We start from the raw sequence: 22655 nt of genomic DNA, 5'->3' as shown, positions 1-22655 counted from the left end.
AGCTTAGTGGTCAGATAACACATAGCTCCCCAATCATGGTAAGCATACCATAATGGGGGGCTATGATATCGTGTTCGGCTATAATGGGAAAAACCCAAAATATACCCATTATAGCAACCCATGAAATTATAGCCCCCATTTGGGTATAATTACCATGATTGAGGGGGGGGGGGGGTATAGGTTAACTGCCCACTAAGATGGGGGTCTATAATGGGAAACACCCTAAGTAAGTTGGCACCCTCTAGATTTATGAAGTAAAAGTTCAATTTTTTTGGATATATTACTCCAACTTTAAATCAAATTTCGAATTTTTACACCATTGATCCCCTACACTAGTATTCTGGTCTGCCCAGGAAATTCAGATAAAATGCAACGTTCAACTAACTTTGTCTAAGTTTCACAGTAAAGATAAAGTTGTCACATGATCACAATTTATTTACATCTTTTCTCGGATCTTTTCCGTTTGTGCCCCCCCCCCCCCAGCTTAGTGGGCGCATATTATTTGCACCCCCCAGACGCACGTGCAATATTTTTACATAGTAATTTACTATGTAATGGCACGTGCTCTGTAACTGGGGGGCGCATAACGTACTGGGGGGGCACAAACGGAAAAGATCCCTTTTCTCTTTATAATGTCTAATATTAACATAAGTGCAAATTTAGCCATAGATGAACAAAGCTGATAACATTTCACTTCTTGTGGCAACTTTTTTTTGGATATTTTCCGTTTGTGCCCCCCGTACGTTATGCAACCCCAATTACAGAGCACGTGCCATTACATAGTAAATTATTATGCAAAAATATAGCACGTGCGTCTGGGGGTTGCAAAAAAATGCACCCACTAAGCCGAGAGGGACACTACCAGAAAAGATCCCTTTGTTTTTACTGTGAAACTTGGATGAAGTTCATCAACTTTACATTGGTCAGATGAACGTAGCGTTTCATCTGAATTTCATAAGTAGGCGATAGAGGACTAGTATAGGGGATCAATGGTATTAAAGTAGTCATTAAAGTTTGATTATAAATTGGAGTCATTTTGCCTCAAAAATTGAGTTTTTATTTCATAAAACTAGAAGGTGCGAGTTCACTTTTGCCGTTCAGTATAGAATAGTTAAAATTTTAACAATTTAATAATTAAATTGTGACACGAATCTTTGAATCTTTTCTGTGTTTCTCCCAACCATGCCGCAATGCAAAACTAATACAACCAAAGGCGTATACGAAATGTCATAAATGCAGGGAGCTACATAAAAATTTATAGTTTCTAATTAGGGATCACAAAAATCATCAGGGGAGGGGGAGTGAAAATGGCGTCAGATACATACATTCAAGGGAGACACATACATTCAGAGAATTCGAATGCTAATGATTATATAAGAACAGTGATCAAAAACATTTTTGAAACTTTGAACAAATTTGCGCCTGAAAATGTTATCGAAACAACCTATTCTCCTAAATCTGCAAGCTGGATTACAAATGAAATCGAAAACGCCAAAAGAAACGAAATGTTTCACAAATGGATAGCAGAGCCTACAATTGAAATCCAAACTAGATATAAACAGACACGGAATAAGGTAACTAACTTAATAAGTGGAAAAAAAGACGATAGTTTCAAAAAACTAGGCAAAAATCCGAACCCAAAAATGATTTATAGGATACTAAGAACTCGCAAAAGAAAGGACAATGCCATCGATTTACCAGATGTTGATGACTTGAACGATTACTTTGTTTCAATAGGTCCAAAATTATCTGCAAAATTTAATAACAAGAAAAGCTGCTATAATATCCGCAATAATGACAAAGCGACGGTACTTCATCAAACAAATGAATCAGAGGTTACAAAAATCTTGAAGAAACTGAAAAACAAGAAAAGCACTGATCATGATGGAATCTCAAACGATATTTTGAAGTGTTGTTCTCCCATTATTGATTGTCTTCCTGCAAGAGCCATTAATTATTGTCCGCTCGAGCGTATTTTCCCAGATTCATTATAAATACCCAAAGTAATACACTTATATAAAAAAGGACATAAGACTGACCCTGGTAATTACAGACCTATCAGTTTACTGAGTACAATAGATAAAATTCTGGAGAAGATCTTACTGAAGAGGATAATAAAATTTTGTGTAAAAATTAATTTGCTAGCAAACAAGCAGTTTGGCTTTGATCTAAAATGTCAATAGTGTGCATCCAGTTGCCACCATAACGGATTATATTCGAACCGTAATTGCTAACAAATCAACGGAGCTAGTTTTATTGACTTAAGCAAAGCTTTCGATACAATAGATCATGAAATTTTACTAAAGCTAGAAAGATATTGATTCAGAGGTCGAATTTTAGAGCTATTAAAGAGATATTTAACTGGGCGCACCCAGTTTGTTTGTGAAGGATGCAAAAAACAACAGAAAAGCAAATGTTTTGTGGCGTACCTCAGGGCTCTGTTCTGGGCCCTTTTTTGTTCTTTTTGTATATCAATGATCTCCCCGCAGTTTGTAATGAAAGCACTTTAGTAACATTCGCAGATGATACTACTGTTGTTAATGCCAGTAATGACAATAATTCGCCTCTACAAATTGATGTCGAAAAAGTTTCCAACTGGTTTAATACTATCAAATTAATAACTAATTATGACAAAGTTGAAGATATAAATTTCGGGAAACCCACAAAAGAAAAAGTAAAACTCAGGGATAATGCTCTAGATTACAAAATATCTTGTAAGTATTTGGGAATCTAGATTGACAAGAACTTAACATTCCGTGATCACGTTGATTTCGTTGTTAAAAAACTTAACAAATTTTGCGGACTAATGTATGGGGTACGACCTTCTTATCCAAGAAAATGTCTTCTAAGGTTTTAAAACTTTTTTGCTAAATCGGTCATAACTTATGGTCTATTAGTCTATGGAAACATATGCAAAAAGATTATAGAAAAAAACTGATAGGGTACAACGAAAAAAAATTCAAGCAACTTTTTTTCAGGAAAAAAATGACTCCTTAGGTCTTACACTAATTGATAACAAGATACATACTTTTTACGAACTTTACGTGATCGAACTTGATAATGAACTTTTCAAACATTTAAGGACCGAATCTCCGCTACAATACATAGTTCCGCAAAGTCTAGCAGTCATTAAAAAACAAACGAGATTGAGTTTAAGAGGCCTATTCCCTCCCCCCCCCCAATTTCAAAAACCACAAAAAACAAAAAGTTATTAGCTAACTTGTTGAAGAAAACATAATTGGCTAAAACCACTGAATTAATTACCCGAAAGAATTTAAATTTTTAGTTTTCAGCAAGTGAAAGCACATATATCAAAAATAAGTGAGCTTTACATTAAAGATAATAGGGATGTTTTCATCCTGTATTACTAACTTTTAATACGCTTCAATAAGATGACATCAGTTTATTTTGGGTTTGTTAATTTTTTTGCGTACATGGGCACAGACTTGAAGAGCAATTATGCTCATTTTATGTCCTAATTGGATTGTACTTTGATATGATTGTTTGAAGTTACTTATTGTTTAACTATTACTTATTATTATTATAATACAATCGATGTTTCTTACAAATGTTTTAATCGGAAACGAGAATTAGCCACAAACAACAAAAGATTACTTTTTATGTCTATACAATCCCGCAAAATATCGGGTTTCTTCTCTAATGGGAAAGACCCAAATAAGGAAATAAGTTTAACAGTCGACTGGATGAGCGACCCGAAAAACGGCCGGAAGACGGCGTAATCTGCGACGCTATCAGAACTGTCCCCGTGATTTTTGAACTGCCCCCTCCCATAATAGTTTTTTACCTTGATGGAGCTGGGATTTACGTTATATGACCACTAAGTTGGGGGGGGGGGATAATGAGAAATACCCAGTTTAAGAATTCGGATCTATTCTGTCTCCCCCCCCCCAAAGTTTAATGGGTTTTCCAATTATAGCCCCCCATGAAATTCTAGCCCCCCCCATTATGGTATAATCACCATGATTGGGGGGCTATAGGTTATCTGACCACTAAGCTGGGGGGAGGGGGCTATAATGGGAAACAATTATATCTTTAACTTTAGCAGCAATAATCAATAGGTTGAATCGGATCTTTTCCGTTTCTGCCCCCTCCCCCTCAGTACGATATGCTCCCCCAGTTATAGAACACGTGCCATTAGTGCCCAGTAAATCAGGGTCTTTCCCATTATACCCCCCCCCCCCCAGCTTAGTGCTCAGCTAACGTAGAGACCCCCCCCCCCCACCCCCCAACATGGTATTTATACCATTATGAGGGCTATAATGGGAAAGACCCTAAAAACATGCCACGTGCGTCTGGGGGTGCAAATAATATGCACCCACTAAGCGGGGGGGGGGGGGGGCACAAGCGGAAAAGATAATGGGAAAGACCCGGATTTTGTTTGCATTTTGGATTGATTGTTTAATGTAGGTACACAATGTTTTGACCACAGGCCAAGCAAATTTAACATAAGATTGTGCATGAACATAATGATTCAATTTATTTTGTTCGACTATCGGCTGAATACCGATAGAAAGATCGCTATAAAAATTTGAAAATATGTAGTTTAATTCCCTTACGCACGATAATCCCTTACGAAAGTTAACCCGCGCGAAACTTGTTAACCAGATAACTTGTTTTTGGGACTTAGTGGGAGAGACAACGAATACCAAGAATGGTGGCGTCTTTCCCATTCTAGCCTTCCAGCTTAGGGGTCACATAGCGTACAGCCCCCATACCAAAAGGGAGTCTATAATTTGTGGGCTGGGGCTATAATCGGAAAAACGTGAATTGTGTAATATCATACTCTTGAAATTACGCAGCATTGGCTTTGAGGTACCACTTTTATGTGGTGCATCCTTCGTTGGGTAGGTTGAACTTATATTTGATTAATTTTTCGTCAAATTTTAACGCGAATTTAACGTTCCCAGTGAAACGAAACTTGGTACACCTTGCCATGTCATGCAGAATCTTGATAACTCTTGCAAAACCTGAGACATCTTGCCAAGATCTTGATAGACAAACATTTCTTGGAACACCTTGATGAGATCTTATAAAGATATGTCAATAAATTTTCTTGGCGTAACTTGATAAGAGCTTGATAATTTTTGACACATAGAAAATTTTGTTTGTAAGCAACCCTCTTAACTTCATTTTTATGCAGTCACTTTTTGCTTTCTCCGCTTCAAAGCCGTTTGTTCCATTATCAGACCAAATTGTTGCGGTTTCAGCAAAAAAACTATGCCAACGCCTTCCATCTTTAATGACGCTTTTTTGTAAATTCAACAGAATCGGGGTGTTGGACCAAAAAAAAGTTCTCAAGCAATGCTTTTGCGGTTTTTGTCAATGACCTTGATTATACCCTGTAGATCAAAATTTGCATAATTTGATGCGATTTTGGCGCCAAAAACGTGAAATGTACTTGGTACGCTACATTATTTGTAGTGGGGTCCTCACTCCAAAAAATAGGTCGATCTTTGGCCTCAGTATTGAATGCATATTTTTATAAACTCACCTCTTTTGTCAGCGGGCACCGCCAAATGGACTTATTGCATAAAACATGTATTAAATTTTAGGGTCTTTCCCATTATAGCCCCCCATTAAATTGCAGCCCACTTTATGGTACATTGACCACGATTGAGGGGCTATAGGTTATCCGACCACTAAGCTGGATGGGACTATAATGAGAAAGACCCCAATTTTTTGTAACAAATCTGGTGAGACGCAATACAATTTGGAGGATCTGATAGGCAGATTACTTACTTTGTCGAGTTTGTTAGGTTTCAAAACTGATTAGATAATTATAAACACCCTTATCAGTGGGACCTGTTCTCAGTCTTATTGAAGGCAGCAACTGACACCCCTTGGTTGCATACTTTTTGATACTTTTAGTGTGTATTTCCGTTACGTCAGCATCTTTCCGTGTGATTTTTGTTTGCAAAAGAGCTTAACTGCTTTTTTGTCGTTCTTTTTGAAGTCGTATGACAAACTCTGATTAATAACAGGGCTCAACATCTTCCCATGCTGATATAATCGAACCTATTTAATGGTTTTAGTTTATAGTTAATGGTTGTTTTGACATTGAAATTAATTGTTTTCAAACAATAAACGAATTTGTTATCTTTGCCCCTTTTTATTCTTTTTTGACTAATTGTTACCTAGTCTAAATACGGACACGTTTCACGTTATTAAGTGTCTTTTTAAAAAAAATAGGTTATAATTTTGATTTCGTCATAATTGATGTTTGTTGTTGTTGTTGTTTGAGATTGCTCTTTCTTGTCTTGTAGTTTAGTTAAAGGCAAGTTTAATCGACCCCCTAAATTTGCATTGCTTAGTTGTTTAATTCTTTAATTCTTGTAGCGGTTTAATTTTAAAGCGCCTTTTTCTATTCTTTCGAGCAGTATGCGAATTTGTGCATTTTTTAAAATATCTCATCCTCATTTGGTAGACAATTCTGTCAAAAATTTGGATAAGCGGGGTTGCAACATTGTGTGGAAACGCATATTACATAGCCTCCCTATTACGTGTTATGTAAGTATTAACGGCCCTTTCATTAGAGTTCATTTCAAAAGGTACACTTTAAAACCGGAAAAACTGTTTTGCTCAAATTTGAGCATGACATTTTTCTCAATAATTATGCAGGCAGTTTTCTTCAGTCTATTTGATGCTGTTCTAATTTTATCGGATATCTAAAACAATGGTTCATAAACACCATCTGTAGTTCGTAGTTGGTGGTATAAGGGAATGTTACATTCAATTTGTTTCTTTGAAATGTAAATGTAACTGTCTGCAAAACTTTTCTTCGGAACTAGAAATATTTAGTGTTTTTTCACTTCAAATTGTACGGCGCTCTTTCTGTGAAGTTGCACATAATCCCGTTTGTTACATATGACAAAATGTTCAGTTTTTGTATAAAATTTTGGTATTTTATGACCCTGGTATATGGCATTGAGGAAGTTCAGACCTTAAATTTGTAATGTTTAAAAATTAATGGTTCGTTTCTCAATTTTATCGACAGTTATTTCTAAATTGACTCTGTTTTATTGGATAAATGGTAATTTAAGAATGTTTTCAAAGATCATACTTAGTAAGATTCTTTGTACAGACCTTCGTACGTTCTTGTTCAGACTTTCGTTGGTTTTTCGATGTTTCCAGGCTAAGGTTCCAGACTGTACTTTTAAACGCACGACGCCCCCTTGTGCGTCCATCTTCGTTGTGTTCATACTTGGTTCCGTCTGGAACCTCAACCTGGGAATAGTCCACGTGTTGAGAATTTTTTGGCAAATTTGAGTTCATATAGTCAAATTCGGGTCCTGTTCGGTATTGCCCGCGTTATGTAGCACATTACTATGTGAATAGCTGTTCAAAGTGGGAATGTGAAAACCAGATATCCTAGGGTACCCTAGTGTACTGGTGCGTCATGAAGAACTTGTATAATATTTTGGAAGGAGTTCTAAAGTACAAATTAAAAACTACATTGTGCTGCTAATTTCATCTGCAATTCTACTAAAACTAACTATTATTAACTTCTACAGAGTTGAAATTTTTTAGGATTGTTTTTGCTCTCGCCCCCAAGGTGTATTAGAATAGATCCAATTTTTCTGCATGAAATTTTGATATTAGTTTTTAACACTTTATAAATATCTGATTAATAGCTGCACAGTGATAGCTGGGGCAGTCATTGGCCTTCTCTTGTTTTTTTACAATCCAAAGAATTTGGATTGCATTGGTGCGCTGTGTTTTTTAAGATTTTTTCACACTTTTTTTCTGATGACTTTTTGGTTTTTGAAACAGGATAAACGGGTAAAGCTTGTCGGGCATTAATTTGCAATAGAGGCCCTCAGCGGATTTTGGACTTTAGTAGTCTTTTAAGTGTTTAATGTACTGAAGTTGCTAGCAGCCTCCAAAATCAAGGTGAAAAAACCCTTTTTGGTGATTAATTGTTTGTTTCTCAATTTTATCGATAGTTTCTTCTAACATGCCGCTATGTTGTGAATAAATGTTAACTTAAAAATAGTTTCAAAGATCTTACTTAGGTAAGATCCTATGTACATACTTTTGTGCGTTTATGTTCCGACTTTCGTGGGTTTTTCGATGTTTCCAGGCTAAAGTTCCAGAATTTGATTTTAAACGCACAACGCCCCCTCGTGCGTTCATCTTCGGCGTGGACATACTTGGTTCCGTCTGGAACCTCAATCTGGGAATAGTCCACGTGTTGAGAATTGTTTTGCAAATTTGGGTTCATATAGTCAAATTCGGGTCCTGTTCGGTTTTGCCCGCGTTATGTAGCACATTACTATGTGATTAGCTGTTCCAGACAAAAGAGCACCGTCTGAAATCAGCCGCTTACATATTCATGAACTGAATTGAAGTTATCGCACTGCTTACGTAAAAATCATGGCCAAATTCGCGTTCGAAACTGAAGTTTGTTCTATTACTTACAAAAAATGCGAAACTTTCTTACTTATTTCCATATAAACTTATTGAAAAAGACGACCAAATAGTTTCTCTGACAAACCGTATTACCGGACTGGAATCCAGAGTGATTCAATTGGAGCGGTATAGTTTGAAAGACACAATCATTATAAATAACCACCCTTTGCAACCTGGTAACGCCAATATAACGGATCAAATTCTATTTTTCTTTAATAAATGCTTGAATTTTTTTTATGACTTTGGACGCAATCAAAGCCTGCTATCTCTTGGGTAATTGGAAAAGTAACGCCCCCCCTGCAGTAATTGTGAAATTTATTTATTACAACGATAAAATGGAATTATACAATCGTCGACCAATGCTCGCAAATTTTAGGAACGCCCAAAATGGTAAACCCGTATATATGAAAAAACGTCTCCCCCAACATGATTTGGCAATTCAAAAGCGGGCTAACGAACTGGATTTGGTCACCACGACCTACAACTGTAGGGTAAAATTGTTTTTAAAAACTGAAAATGGGCGTTTAACACAAACTGTTGATAGTGTTAAAGCAGTTGAAGAGCTTGACTCACGGGCAATGAAGAAAATATCTCCGTATCAACGCTACCAAGCCAACAACTGGGATCTTAATCAAGTGCCAAATCAGCGACGAAACACACTACCTGGCGATGTAATTGAAATTGATAATATTGACGAAATTTATCATTTGGGAGCAACACCAGCTGGAAAAAAGTCCTAATGACAACGACAATTCGCCCAAAAGATGATTGTCCAGACATAGAAAAAATGCGGCTTAAAAAACAGACGCAGTGTACACTTCCTTTTCTACTTCGTGTTTTCGTAACAGTTTTAATATCAAGTAACTGGACAATCATCTATTACTTGGAAATGGATAAGCACTCGAAATCGCTTTTGTTTATAAACGTACAATCCTTAAGATCCCATCATGACCAACTTCGCTGCCAACTAGAAACTCTCGAAACCAAACCAGCTGTAATAGCTTTATGCGAAACCTAGCTCACTAATAACAATCCCATAGATATGTGTTTCATATTAGGTTATCAACCAGTGGTAGTAGAAAATAGAAACGACAAAAGAGGAAGAGGCGTTTGTTTTTTTTTGGTACTAGATGATTGTAAGCTAATATCCAACTTCTCTTTTGAAGGAAGTCTGGAGCACCTACTTCTAACCATAGACAGCGGAAAAAAGCGAATACATTTCTGTGTTCTATATAGCCTCCCTCTGAAAAAATTCAAACTTTCTTTGAGGCTTTTGAAAGTTTACTGTTCAATATAAAAGCGATGAAAGAAGAAACTATTATTTGTGGTGACTTTAATATTGATATCTCTGATACGTATACTCAACAGTACAAAAACTTGAGCAATTCTTTTAACTATGAAATGCAAAACCCAGAACCCACAAGAGTAACTAAGTTCAGGAGCAAATGTATCGATCATATTTTGTCGAAACAATTGAAAGAAGTATCTACCCTAAGGTAGACTTTCAGCGATCATTACGTTCTACTTTATGAATTTGATTTTTCAGTCTCTAGTTCTCAATCTAACGAATTTTATTACAGTCGTAATTTTAATTTTTTTGAGAATAAACGGAATTATTTGAACTTCCTCTTCATTCTCCAACATAGATTAAACAAGATGAATGATTATTATCTTAAAAATTCTTGGTGTGAACTAATCATTCTACAAGTTTTTGATGATAAATGTCCAATAACGAAGAATAAAATCTTCAAAAACAGTTGGATGACAAACAGGTTAAAGATTCTTATTAGCAAGAGAGATCGTGCTCATGATAAACTCGTATCTCACCCAAATAGTAAAAATGAAGGCCTGTTCAAGCAATTACGTAATTTAGAAAAAAATGAAATTAGAAAAGCTCGCAAACAATACTATGATCAAAAACTGACTTTATCAGGTAGTCCAGCACAAACATTTAAATTGTTCAAGGAATTCCTAGGAAAAAATCAGTAAAAGACATTGATGTGGAAGAATTTAATCACTTTTTATCAACGCAGGGAAGAAAGTGAGTTCACAATGTAGACAGTGAGCCAGGTTTACCATGTCACGACAAAACTTTTTCTTTTTTTCTGTTGACACTATGGAAATTTTCAACATAATAAGTTCATTAGAAAACAAAAGCACAGCGGGTCATGATGGGTTTAGTAGCAATTTTTTAAAACTTCTAGCTTCAATAGTTAGCTATCATGTGGCTAAACTGATTAATAGGAGCTTTCAGTAAGGATTTTTTTCGGTTTGTCTTAAGACAGCTAAGGTATTTCCTCTATATAAAAATGGAATTTTTGAAAACCCTTCAAAGTATCGACCAATTAGTCTTTTGTCATCCCTAAGCAAAGTGTTTGAAAAAGTCTTGAATACAAGGATGGTTGAGTTTTTCAAAAAAAATCAACTTTTCTCAAACGAACAGTTGGGGTTCCGGCCAAAAAGCTCATGCGCACACGACATCACGCCATCGCATCAGTTACAGAACTGATGCGAAATGTTATTGAAGCACAAAAAATGGGTTTCGCTTGCTTCATTGACTTTCAAAAGGCATTTGACACATTTGACCATTCACTTCTTATGAAAAAATTACAAAATCTAGGCTTTCGTGGAAAAATTATTAAACTCATTGCTTCATTCTTGTCAGATAGAAAACAATTTGTAGTCCACGGATCAAAAGAGTCGAAAAAATTGGAAATTAATGTAGGTGTTCCACAAGGATCAATTTTGGGCCCGTTGCTGTTTCTTTTGTCTATCAATGATCTGCCTCAAATTGTTCAATATAGTTCAAAAATAGAACTTTTTGCAGACAACACAACAATTTTAACATCAGGCAAAACTTTGGAAATTGAGGAAAAGCTCAATAATGGCTTGAAAAAGATTTTTAAACATAAAGAAAATTGATGTCCAAGAAGCAAAATTGTCATTAACAGTAAGAAATGTAAAATTTTGGGTTTTGCCCGGAATTTACAAAAATCAAAAAAATCTGCTATTAGATTAAGTGCTTAAGAAGTAGTTTCATTCAAAAATCTGGGAGTGTTCATAGATAAGCATCTCAATTTTGATCTACACATTGAACATGTTGGAAAAAAAATAGCAAAATTCAACGGAATACTGTTCTGAGCAAGAAACTTTTTCTCGAAAACTTTTTTTATTACAAATGTATATTAGTTATGCCAAACCAATGTTATCGTATGGCGTTTTAGCTTATGGTTGGGCAAAAAAAAACAAAACTCAGTTCTATTTTTGGTCTACAAAAACGCATTTTAAAAACTATCTTTTTCAAGAAGAGAGGAGACCATGTATGCTATCTTTTCAAGCGTTACAACGTGCTGTCAGTTTTTGTTTTATATTTTGACGCTCTTGTAAAAGAGATCCTCAATCACATTGCAACTGTTTCTACTTTGAATTTTCTTTTTGTTGACAGTAACAGGCCGAACACGCGGGCGTCCATTAAGTCACTCATCCTTTTGCCAAAAGAAGAAATCCGTGAGATTTTCAATAATAAAAATGTTAAACTACCTTGCTAAAAAAATCCTTACTTAAAGAAATTTTTCGATTCGAACTAAACTTAGGGCATATTATTTGGATAATAAAGATGATTTCGATATGTTTTATTAGGTATTGCACGTTTTTTCTCTGGGCACCTCTTGTAGAGTCTTTTGACTCGTATGGTGTCCAAGGTGGTAAATTGATTAAACTTAGTATTCTGTATAAATTACTCTGTATCGTCTACCATATGAATTTAAATCAATCAATCAATCAAACTTAAATTCATATAGTCAAATTTGGTCAAATTCTTTTTTGCGCGCGTTATGTAGCACATTACTATCTGAATAGCAGTTCAAGGTGGGGATGTGAAAACCAGATACCATAGGGTACCCTAGTGTGCTGGTACGTCATGACAAACGTGTGTAATTTTCTGGTAGTTCTAAAGTACAAAGTAAAAACAGCTGCGATTGCAATGAAGTACCATATTGTTCTGCTAATTTCACCTAAAAATCTACAAAAACCATTTCTTTTCAAGATCAAAGACATTTTTTCGGATTGTTACTGCTCTCGCCCGCAAGGTGTAAAAAATAAATTCAAGTTTTCTGCATAAAATTTTGATGCTCATTTTTAACACTTCATAAATATCTGATTAAATCTTGCGTCGACGATTAAAAAAACTTTTGTAAATAAAGTCATTGTTATGTTCAGACTAAATCGTAAACAGAACAAATAAACTGATGGCGGAGGAGCATTCTGAGAAGTATGAAACTGAGGGAAGGGAGGAAGGGGATTCGGACAACGAGAAGGACCCTGAACATAAGGCCACTGCAGATTTGGATGAAGTGGGACCCAGCACTACCCAGAGACCATCTGCAATAACTGGCTCTTCTATGCAGTCTATCGGCCTCACCAGCAGTGAACCGAAATCGTTAGTTTAATTGTTTTTAATAGCCGCAAAGCGATAAAGGAGACATCGTGGTTTTTTTACAATTCAAAGAATTTGAATTGGATTGGGTGCTGTGCTTTTTTTAAGATGTGCTCATACATTTTTCAATGACTTTGATCTTTCAGAACGGGATAAACATGTAAAACCCAGCGGGCATTAAGTTTCATTAGTGGCCCAAATTGGGCTTAGGTAGTCCTTCAAGTGCTTAGAGTGGTGCAGCTACTGGGATGGCCTTAATTTAAGGTTAAAAGGTCATTTTTAGGAGTTTTCGGGCTCACGATGGTGCAATTTTTCATGTTTTTTTGTGATTTTTTAATAGCCGCCCTCATCTTCTCAGCCGGCTATTATAGCGCTCCTATCTTTTTTACTTAGTCGAATAAAAAAATGTTTCGCTTTATCTCATTTTGCCGCTTTTTCAACATTTTGCGTGATATCCTTTTGACTTCTCTAGGCTAGTTTCTCTCTTCTCTCATTCTGCTAAAAGTGATTTTGAACATCAGTTGCTCAGCAAAGCAATTCAAAATGAACAGAGTCAGTATAAAAAATTGAAGTCAGAAGTAGAACGGGATAAACCCATAAAGCCCAATTTTAGATGCCCGCTATTTGAACGTCGTTCCTATAAGTCTAAGTTACCATCTCTACTGCTTTTTGGTATTGATAGTAGCCCCTGTAGCCTCTCTCTAAGAAACAGAAGTACGTTATGTTCAACTACGAAATGCCATCAAAATAAATCGGAATTAAAAATGTTTTTGTACAAAAATCTTTTTTTTTCCAATAACTTCTATTCTTTCGATCCCAATCATGTTTATTGGAATCAACGGCGGCTATTTTCCGGCAATCTGCCGGGTATGTTTTTAGTTTTTCGTTTGATTAGTCTTACGTTGAATTTTTTAAAAGTTGATGAAGGCCCTCTGCGAGACTAAATTACTTGTTATGACTTGTTACTTGTTACTATACGAGCTATGTGATTTGGTACTACAAACACAAACACGTAAAATGATACTAATTTTGCAATTTTTTTTCAAGTTTTTGAAAAAATTTCTCATTTTTTTTGACTTTTTCCAGCTTCAGGGGCCAGGAACCTCCTTTAAGGTTTGATAATAAGGTACTGCATAGTTACTAGTAACAATGAATTGGTTTTCAACAGTTTGATGTCTCGAATTTTTAGTTTTTTTTTTGAAAAAAATTCAATTTTTTAAGGTTTCCTAAATCTTTTGTCCATTTTTGCTCTTTGTCCTTTCTCAAGTGCAAGAAAACTTATTCCATGAAAGTTTGATAAAAATTTACTGCATGGTCTTTGAGTTTCAATGAAATTCCTTTCAACAATTTAACCCGAATTTTAGAAATTTTTTTCTAAAACTTGCAATTTTTTTCTTTTTTTTCAAAACTTTTGTCTTTTATTTAGTTTTTCTTGCCTCAGTAGCCACGACACCTCATCCAAGGTTTGATAGTATATTATTAAATAGTTTCTATGGAGCAATTGAATGGTTTTCAACATTTTAGCTGAACGAATTTCTATTTTTTGAAATTTGAAATTTTTTCTAAAAATTATTGCCTATCGCTCTTTGAGCCAATGAATTTTTTAAGGCTTGGAATTGAGTTACTGCATAGCCTCTAGAGAAACAGAACTGGTTCTGAAGATATTAATTTCAGGATTTTCAGCAACATTTCATTATAATTTACAATTGATTTCATTTTTTGCGGTCATTTTCGAGTTAATCGATTTTCAAGGGCCAATTAATTTTTTTCAGGTCTTGCAGATATAATACTGGACCAATTTCAGAAGCAAAACTTGTTTTTGAAATTATTTCTTGAAATAGGTATATTCAGAGGGATCAAATGTGGCCCTAGGGGTAAAAGCTTCAAGAGTTTTAGCAATGAGTTTATTTTTTTAGTTTGTTTGATTGCTTTGGTTTCTCAATATTTTGAGATAAATTTGTTTGAGTTATTGCTGGCATTTTTCAATTAATCTGATGGTAAAGTAGAGTACTTCTAAGTTTTTCATTCAATTCTTTTAATTGTATTTCAGGACTTGTCGTGCTATATTTTTTAAATTCGTCGTCTCATCGATGATTCTTACAACCTGACTTCTTGAAATTGACTTTTTCAATGACTTCAGTGACTTCTACTGCTTTGCAGTTAAAATTTGTGCACGTGATGTCATTTCTGCTTTTAGGTCGATTGCGTGGCTTACCTCATTTGAAAAACTGACTTCTGAACTCACTTATGTAACTTTAAATTTTATGAACATTTACTAGTTAATAGTGTGCATCTAAGTAGTGCCAAATTTACAAGCCCTAATTGTTCATTAGTAGTCTTGAGTTTTTGATTTCGGATATCAATTTTGAAAAAGTTTTTTTAGGGCTTTTTCCTTATAGCCTTATAGACCGTATGTGTCATAAAAGTGACAGTCCGAATATAGCCCAAAAAGTCTAGTGGTCCATTAAATGACTGGTGGTCGATCTGTCTATCTTATTTTTTTAAGTTGTTCCAATTCAAGGAAGCCCACAAGCGTCTATCGCGGCTATTTTCCGGCAATCTGCCGGCTATGCTTTTAAAGTTATTATTTCAGTACAAGTGGTTTTATTATGCCCCCAGTGTTTTTAATCTCCCCCAGTATTTTTATGCCTCCCAGCATTTTTGTGCCCCTCCCGCATTACAATTTAAGTATTGTTATATAGCATGTTACTTAGTAAAAAAATAGCACGTGCGCCTGGGGGTGTGAAATTTATATGCCCACTAAGCTGAGGGGGGGGGGGGGGGTATAGAAAAGATCCCTAGCGTAACTTTACCAACTTTTTGAACAAACTGACTTTTGCAGTTTCATATATATACACTGTAACACTTTAATAAACTTAAGCATAATTATTAATTGTTGTTAGAAAGTGGAGAGATCAACCTAATGTAAATAGTGCATAAATTGACTGCTGATATAAAATTAAGTAATGATCTTTCAGCAATGACCCTGCTGCGGGTGGATCGGGGCGAGCAGGAGCTGAGGAGATGGTGGGTCCCGGGGGCGGTGAGCCCCCTCCAACCGACTACGGGGCCATCAAAGACAACATGTAAGAGCTTTTTACATTTGCATTAGCTTGTCATCATTTTTTTCCATTAATAGCCGCCCTCATCTTCTCAGCCGGCTATTATAGCGCTCCTGTTTTTTACAATTCAAAGAATTTGAATTGTATTGGGTCGCTGTCTTTTTACGACTCGAAGAGGAGTATTGGAGAAGTCCTTTTTTTTAATCACTTTAGTTGGAGTGAATTTTGAAGCAGGAAATGAAGCGCGTGAAAAATTTTAGAGTGGTTTGGGTGCTGAAGAAAATTGAAGAAGGAAGCGAAAAGAGAGTGGTTTTTTGTTCATTCCGCTGTTTTCGAGAGAGCGAGAAATTGAGGTGTGAAAAAAATTTCTGTAGGCGAGCGAAATTTTGTGTTCACGTGCGGCTTTTTAAAACAGTTTTTTTGTTATTTTTTTGGTTTAGAAGTCTGATTATGATATTGTGTGATGCCGGGGGTTGTTTTAATAGTGGTTTGTACGTTTCTGGTCATTAGTAAGAATTTTATACTATTTTGCTGGTTTTTCAGCTATTTTGCTGAATTTTAGGCGAATTTTAGCAATTTTTTGCTTTTTGTTTTGTTATAACGCTGTGTATGGGCTTTGAATAAACGCATGTTACTTACTGAGTCTTTAGATACCAAGTGATTACATTTTCTTAGGTTTCAAGCGATTTTTTTGTTTAGAAAAATGACAATAAACTGAAAAATATTTAATTATTTTTCTTAATTTTTTTGCTGTTTTTCGCTTTTTTTCTAAACTTAGAGAATTTTTTCAGCCTATTCGACTTTCTATTGTTTTAGAAGTCTTACAGTACTATATTCGCTCCAATTAACGTTTTTCGGGTCTATGTGCTCCCGTGAAATAAAAAAAAGCTCAATTTTTTCTATGATTTTTTTCAAGTTGTTTTTAAATGCCCTTTGTGTTCTTCAATTTTTTATAGCATTTGGGGATGCCTATTGTTCAGATTAGTTGTTTTTGATGCGTTTTGATGATTTTGATTTATTTTTCAGTGATTTTGTTAAGGATAATTGAGTAATTTTTTTGAAGATTTCCGCAAATTTTCGTGGTTTTCTTTGGAATTTTTGCTGAAATCTTCTGATTGTCTGCTTTTTGCTACTTTTTAGTATTCTAGCTTTTGATAGGAGCTTTTCTAGAGGTCTTGTTGGAATATATTTAGTGCACTTTTCAATGACAACTATAACTAACTTTTCTTAATCTCTAACTTTTTTCTATTTTTTTCGTTCTTCGTTTTTACTTTTATAGATAGACAATGATTTGGATTGGTGGACGCTTCACCAGATGTAGTAAAAAAGTTTTTTTTGAAATAATGATTTGAATTCAGCATAATAGTAATTGATTCATAATTTGTGGCCAATTTTTTTGTTTTTTACAGAGGATATTTTGTGTTTTGTTTTTCATTTCCTTTCTTTTACCTTCGTTTATTCTACTTGAAAATTTTGTGTTGGGTTTTTGTCTCAATTTGCAGTGATTCAACGAAATAAAACTAAAATTGCCGACATTTTGCTGAAATCTTTTTGACTTCTCTAGGCTAGTTTCATTCTACTGTCATATTGCTCAAAGTCCTTTTAAACAGCAGCTGCTCAGCAAATCAAATCAAAATGAAGAGAGTCAGTATAAAAAAAATTAAAGTCAGAAATAGAATCGGGATAAACCCATAAAGCCCATTTTTAGATGCCCGGTACTTGAACTTTGTTCTCATAAGTTTTAGTTACTATCTAGAAGGCTTTTTGGTATTGATACTAGACCCTGTAGCCTCTCACTGAGAGACAGGAGTATGTTCAATCACGAAATGACACAAAATAAATCGCACTTAAAAATGTTTTTATACAAAAATCAATTTTTGTTGATATTTTCTTTTCTTTCAATCCCAATAGAGTTATGAGAATCAATGGCGCCTATTTTCCAGCAATCTGCCGGGTATGTTCAAACTTGCAACTCAATGTAAAATTTTTATCACGTGCTTTATCGTCTTTTCTGTTCAGTTATTTTTTCATTGTTCTTTTTCATTTTTTTAAAGTGACAAGTGTTATTCAGTAGGATGAGCATTATGTTATTTATTGTGGTCAATCAGTAGAATAAGTTGTATGTTTGTTAGGGGCGTTAGTTTTTTCCTTCGAGTTGTTTCCGGAATTCTTCCGGCTATGTTTTTTTTTAAGATCTGTTCACACATTTTCATGATTTTTGAAGTCAAATTGGAGTAGTTATTTTGGTCACGCCGAAACAGGAAATGGAGCGAAAAAACGAGTGGTTTTGCGGCTTGAATCTTTTTCGCTCTAATTTTAAAGTAGAGTGAGTAAACGGTGTTTGAACAAATATTCGGTTTCCCGGTAGTGGTTTTTTGTTCACATGCGGCAATTTCACTATGATTTTTACTGTTTTTTCGATTTTTTGGATTGGATTTTTTTCTAAGTCGTTTTCCGAATCAATTCACAGCTCATTCTAGGCCTAGTGTTTTGTTTGAATTAAATTTTCATTTCTCGCTAGTGGTTTTTTTGTTCACATGCGGCATTTTGACATTGATTTGCTGTTTATTTCTTATTTTTTTGTTCTGATTTTTTTTATAAAATGGTTTTCTCAATTCACTCATAGTCCATTATAGGTCTAGTTTTTCTGTTTAGTCAATGAAAATTCTTTGAATTGTACGTCAGGACTTGTCCTGCTATGTTTTATTACTTCGTCGAATAAAAAATGTTTCGCTTTACCTCATTTTGCCGCTTTTTCAACATTTTGCGTGATATCTTTTTGACTTCTCTAGGCTAGTTTCTCTCTTCTCTCATTCTGCTAAAAGTGATTTTGAACATCAGTTGCTCAGCAAATCAATTCAAAATGAACAGAGTCAGTATAAAAGTTGAAGTCAGAAGTAGAGACGGGATAAACTCATAAAGCCCAATTTTAGATGCCCGCTATTTGAACGTCGTTCCTATAAGTCTTAGTTACCATCTCTAATGCTCATTGGTATTGATAGTAGCCCCTGTAGCCTCTCTCTAAGAAACAGAAGTACGTTATGTTCAACTACGAAATGCCATCTAAATAAATTGGACTTAAAAAATGTTTTTGTACAAAAATTTTTTTTTTCAATATTTTCTATTTTTTCAATCCCAATCATGCTTATTGGAATCAATGGCTGCTTTTTTCCGGCAATCTGCCGGGTATGTTTAAAGGTTGCGGTCAGGAAATTTATCGTAAACAGATGGAGTTTACGCACTATCAGGTTTTCAAGGTACCCGTCTCTGGTGCTTGAAAAGGCCATCAGTTTTCATTTATAGCCGTTGGTCTTCAGTACATTTCCATAAAATGTACACATGTACCCATTTTGTAGAAATGTGGCTGTGATCAAATGCTTCAAATGAAACTTGAGAAAGGCTGGAGTCTGTTTGGGAAGACTAAAAAATTGTGTAATGAATGGTTTGAAAAAATGGGCTAATGGAAAGGAGCTTAATAGTTAAACTTTTAAATGACATTTTGTAAAGCCATTGTCAGATTTTCAGCCCTGCGACTAAACAGATAACCCTAGACGAACTCCTTGACCAGATGGGTTTCCGCTGCTACCACTACATTGTCATCATAATACTGTCAATTGTTACAATTGCTGACGTCATGGAGACAGAAGTGGGCATTCTTCTGGGACCCACTCTCTTATGTGAATGGAAACTTACAGGTCTATTATGATTTGACAGTATGGCTTATTGCGTCACACCAAAAGCTGTTTCTTTAATATACAAAACAGTTTTAAAAACTTGTCTACCTCGATTTTAGACGTAATCGTGCCGTTCTAAAAATTTTTCCTCATCCCAAGTCCTGGACCCAGGTAGACCGAAGAATACTTTTTAGTGCTCAGGCCGTCCAAAGTTTTGAAAGCAGTTGGCAAGATTGCCTTCTTTTTAAATAAAAGCAAAAATGGAATTTTGAAATTGATTCACTTTTTTTATTTTTCCTAGTTCACTCGCGAGTGCTAGGGATACAAAATTATGCACATATGGTTTCATATGAATTCCCCGATGCCATGCGATGATCATATATGATACCCAGCTACTCATCATAAAAAAAGATAACCCAACTTTCTGAGTGAATGGAAGCTACTGTTTATTAATAGCCGCACAGCGATAGCTGGGGCTATTATTGGCCTTCTCTTGATTTTTTACAATTCAAAGAATTTGAATTGTATTGGGGCGCTGTCTTATTTTAAAGATCTGTTCACACATTTTCATGATTTTTGAAGTCAAATTGGAGTAGTGATTTTGGTCACGCCGAAACAGGAAATGGAGCAAAAAATCGAGCGGTTTTGCGGCGTGAAATTTTTTCGCTCTTAATTTAAAGTAGAGTGAGAAAACGGTGTTTGAACAAAAATTCGCTTTCTCGCTAGTGGTTTTTTGTTCACATGCGGCAATTTCATTTTGATTTTTACTGTTTTTTCAATTTTTTGGATCGGATTTTTTTCTAAATGGTTTTTCCAATCCTTTCATAGTCCGTTTTACGTCTAGTTTTTTTTAGTCAATGAAAATTCTTTGAATTGTACGTCAGGACTTGTCCTGCTATGTTTTTTTTATTTCGTCGTCATGATTTTTTTTACGACCATATGACGTCACAGTCACTTTTTGTTCATTCGTTTATGCAATTTCAACTGAATTGAATGTGTGACGTCATTTTTCGCTCTTAGTGGAGCGAGTTTTTTGTTCATGAGCGTGATTAAATTTTTGGTCACACTTGACTTACCTCACTCTCAAAAATGACTTCCTAACTTTAAAATTGACTTTTATTTACTTTAATTCAAAGAGATAAGGTCAAATGGGTGTGTGTAACTCAAAATGAAGGTTATTTGAGATCAGCTAATAGAGGCAGCAATAACTTATACAGATTTTTAATCAAAATATAACAACAGATCAGCCTTCAATGAAAAGACGAATTTTTTTGGTCTGTCTTTTTACTGTTCTTTTAGACTGCCGATCTACGAATCTGCGGCTAATTTCTGGCAATCTGCCAGCTATGTTCAAGAATATGATTGAGTATTGGGAAAATTCTTACCTTATGAAAATCTTTAAGCTATTTCTATTATAGTACTGTTTGCGTTCTATACACAGTATTTTAAAGTTAATCAACTCAAGTTTTGCCTGTAAAGTCTGTTCAATAGCCGTGAGGACATCGTGATTTTTTGCAATCGAAAAGATTTGGATTGTATTGGTGTGCTGTCTCTTTTTTAAGATCTGTTCCCGCTTTTATCGGTCTTTTCACGTGAGTGAGAATTCAAATTAGAGTTGTGATTTTGGTCACAATGAAGTACTAAAGGGAGCGAAAAGTAGTGTAGATTTAAGGCATGATTTTTTCAACCTACACTTAAAGTGGAGAAGAAAATGCTTGAAGAAAATTTCGGTTTTTGGGAGGGAGTTTTTTTTACGTGCGTCAATTTGACTTCTGTTTTCAGAGTTTCTTTTCTTTGAGTGCTTTTAGTATGATAAATGTGTTCTAATTGCGCCTAGTTGAAATTGCTAGAATTCATCGAGGGGCAGCTGAAACTTTTTATGACCTGAATACTTTTTTGTCGAAAAACATAAAAGCCCACTTTTTTTACCTCTTTCAAAAAGTATTTCTGTTGTCTTATTACTTAGTATCATCAATGAGAGGTCTCATTGGTTTATAATGAGGCGCGCATGAAACCAATTATTGTCCGAGTTAATAACTTGTCAGTTTTTATCAATTTGACACTACATTTTCTCAACAATTTTTAGTTAATTTTCCATTTTCTATGACTTTGACACAATTGTTTTTAAGAATAATTAAAAAGTTTTTGAGTTTTGCGAGTTTTTGTTGTTAACTTTATTTTCTTATATCTTTATCTTTTTTTGACCGTTACATTGGTTTCTAAAAAATTTTCTTTTTGTTTTAAGTTTTTCAATCCCTAGCTATTGCTTTCTTTGACTTTTACGCTGCCCGTTTTTTTTTTAAAAACGCAGTGAATTTTTGAGTTTTGCAAGTGTTTATGGAACTTATTGCCGTCTGTCTTATCACTTAACCTCCTTAATAACAGGTTTCATCGGTTGATAAAAAGAAACAAGGGAATTTGTTTAGTGTTGAGAGTTCTTAGAAGTCGTTCTTTGATTTTGACCAGGTCTTTAAAAAATAGGTCTGATTTTTTAGTCTTTCTTGTTTTTTGTTCTTGTGGTAAAATCCCTCGATTTCAATGGTTTCAAAGTAAATGTTCTCATTGGACAATTAACACGGCTTAGTTTTTGTCAGGTCAAAGCTAAATCAGGTCTTTGGAGTGTAATTCAGGTTTTGTCCTGCTATGTTTTTTCTAATTCGTCGTCTCCATCGATGATTCTTGCGACCATCGACTTTTCCATTTCAGTGACTTCTGCTGATTTGCAGTTAAAATTTGTGAGCGGAACGGCATTAATTCAGCCCGCTTTAAGTCAATTGCGTGACGTCCTGATAAGACTACTTTCAAGTCCTTAAGACTAAAGATACGTCGTTACTTTCATAAAAATTTATGGATTGTTTATTTAGATCAAAATTTTAGAATTTGAAACGCAGTATTTGTAGAGTTCCTTTGCAAAGATTATCGAAGTAAAAAAATGAGTCGTTTGATTTGTTAACCAACAGTTTGGTTTTCCGGAAAATTTGACAACTTGGAAACAAGCTCAATTCTATTAACTGCTCTCCAACAAAATTTGTAGCAAGTTTATTCACACTGCTG

At 34.9% G+C, this 22655-nt stretch overlaps 1 protein-coding gene across 1 annotated transcript in view; it reads left to right on the top strand.

The window, feature by feature from the left end:
- The window catches only part of LOC142353404 (synaptic vesicle 2-related protein-like), a 38371-nt gene that overhangs the window by 1258 nt on the left and 14458 nt on the right, over positions 1 to 22655 (top strand). The window contains exons 2-4 of the mRNA XM_075405637.1: positions 12649 to 12868; positions 15844 to 15951; positions 19453 to 19622. Coding sequence (XP_075261752.1) covers positions 12678 to 12868; positions 15844 to 15951; positions 19453 to 19622 — 469 coding nt within the window. The 5' untranslated portion in view covers positions 12649 to 12677. The remainder of the gene's footprint in view (positions 1 to 12648; positions 12869 to 15843; positions 15952 to 19452; positions 19623 to 22655) is intronic.

This window comes from Convolutriloba macropyga, chromosome 14 (assembly GCF_964194025.1).
Source record: "Convolutriloba macropyga chromosome 14, txConMacr16.3, whole genome shotgun sequence".
NCBI classification, from domain to species: Eukaryota; Metazoa; Xenacoelomorpha; order Acoela; family Convolutidae; genus Convolutriloba; species Convolutriloba macropyga.
Note: the sequence above shows the minus strand (reverse complement) of the source record. Positions and strands in the feature narration are given on the sequence as shown.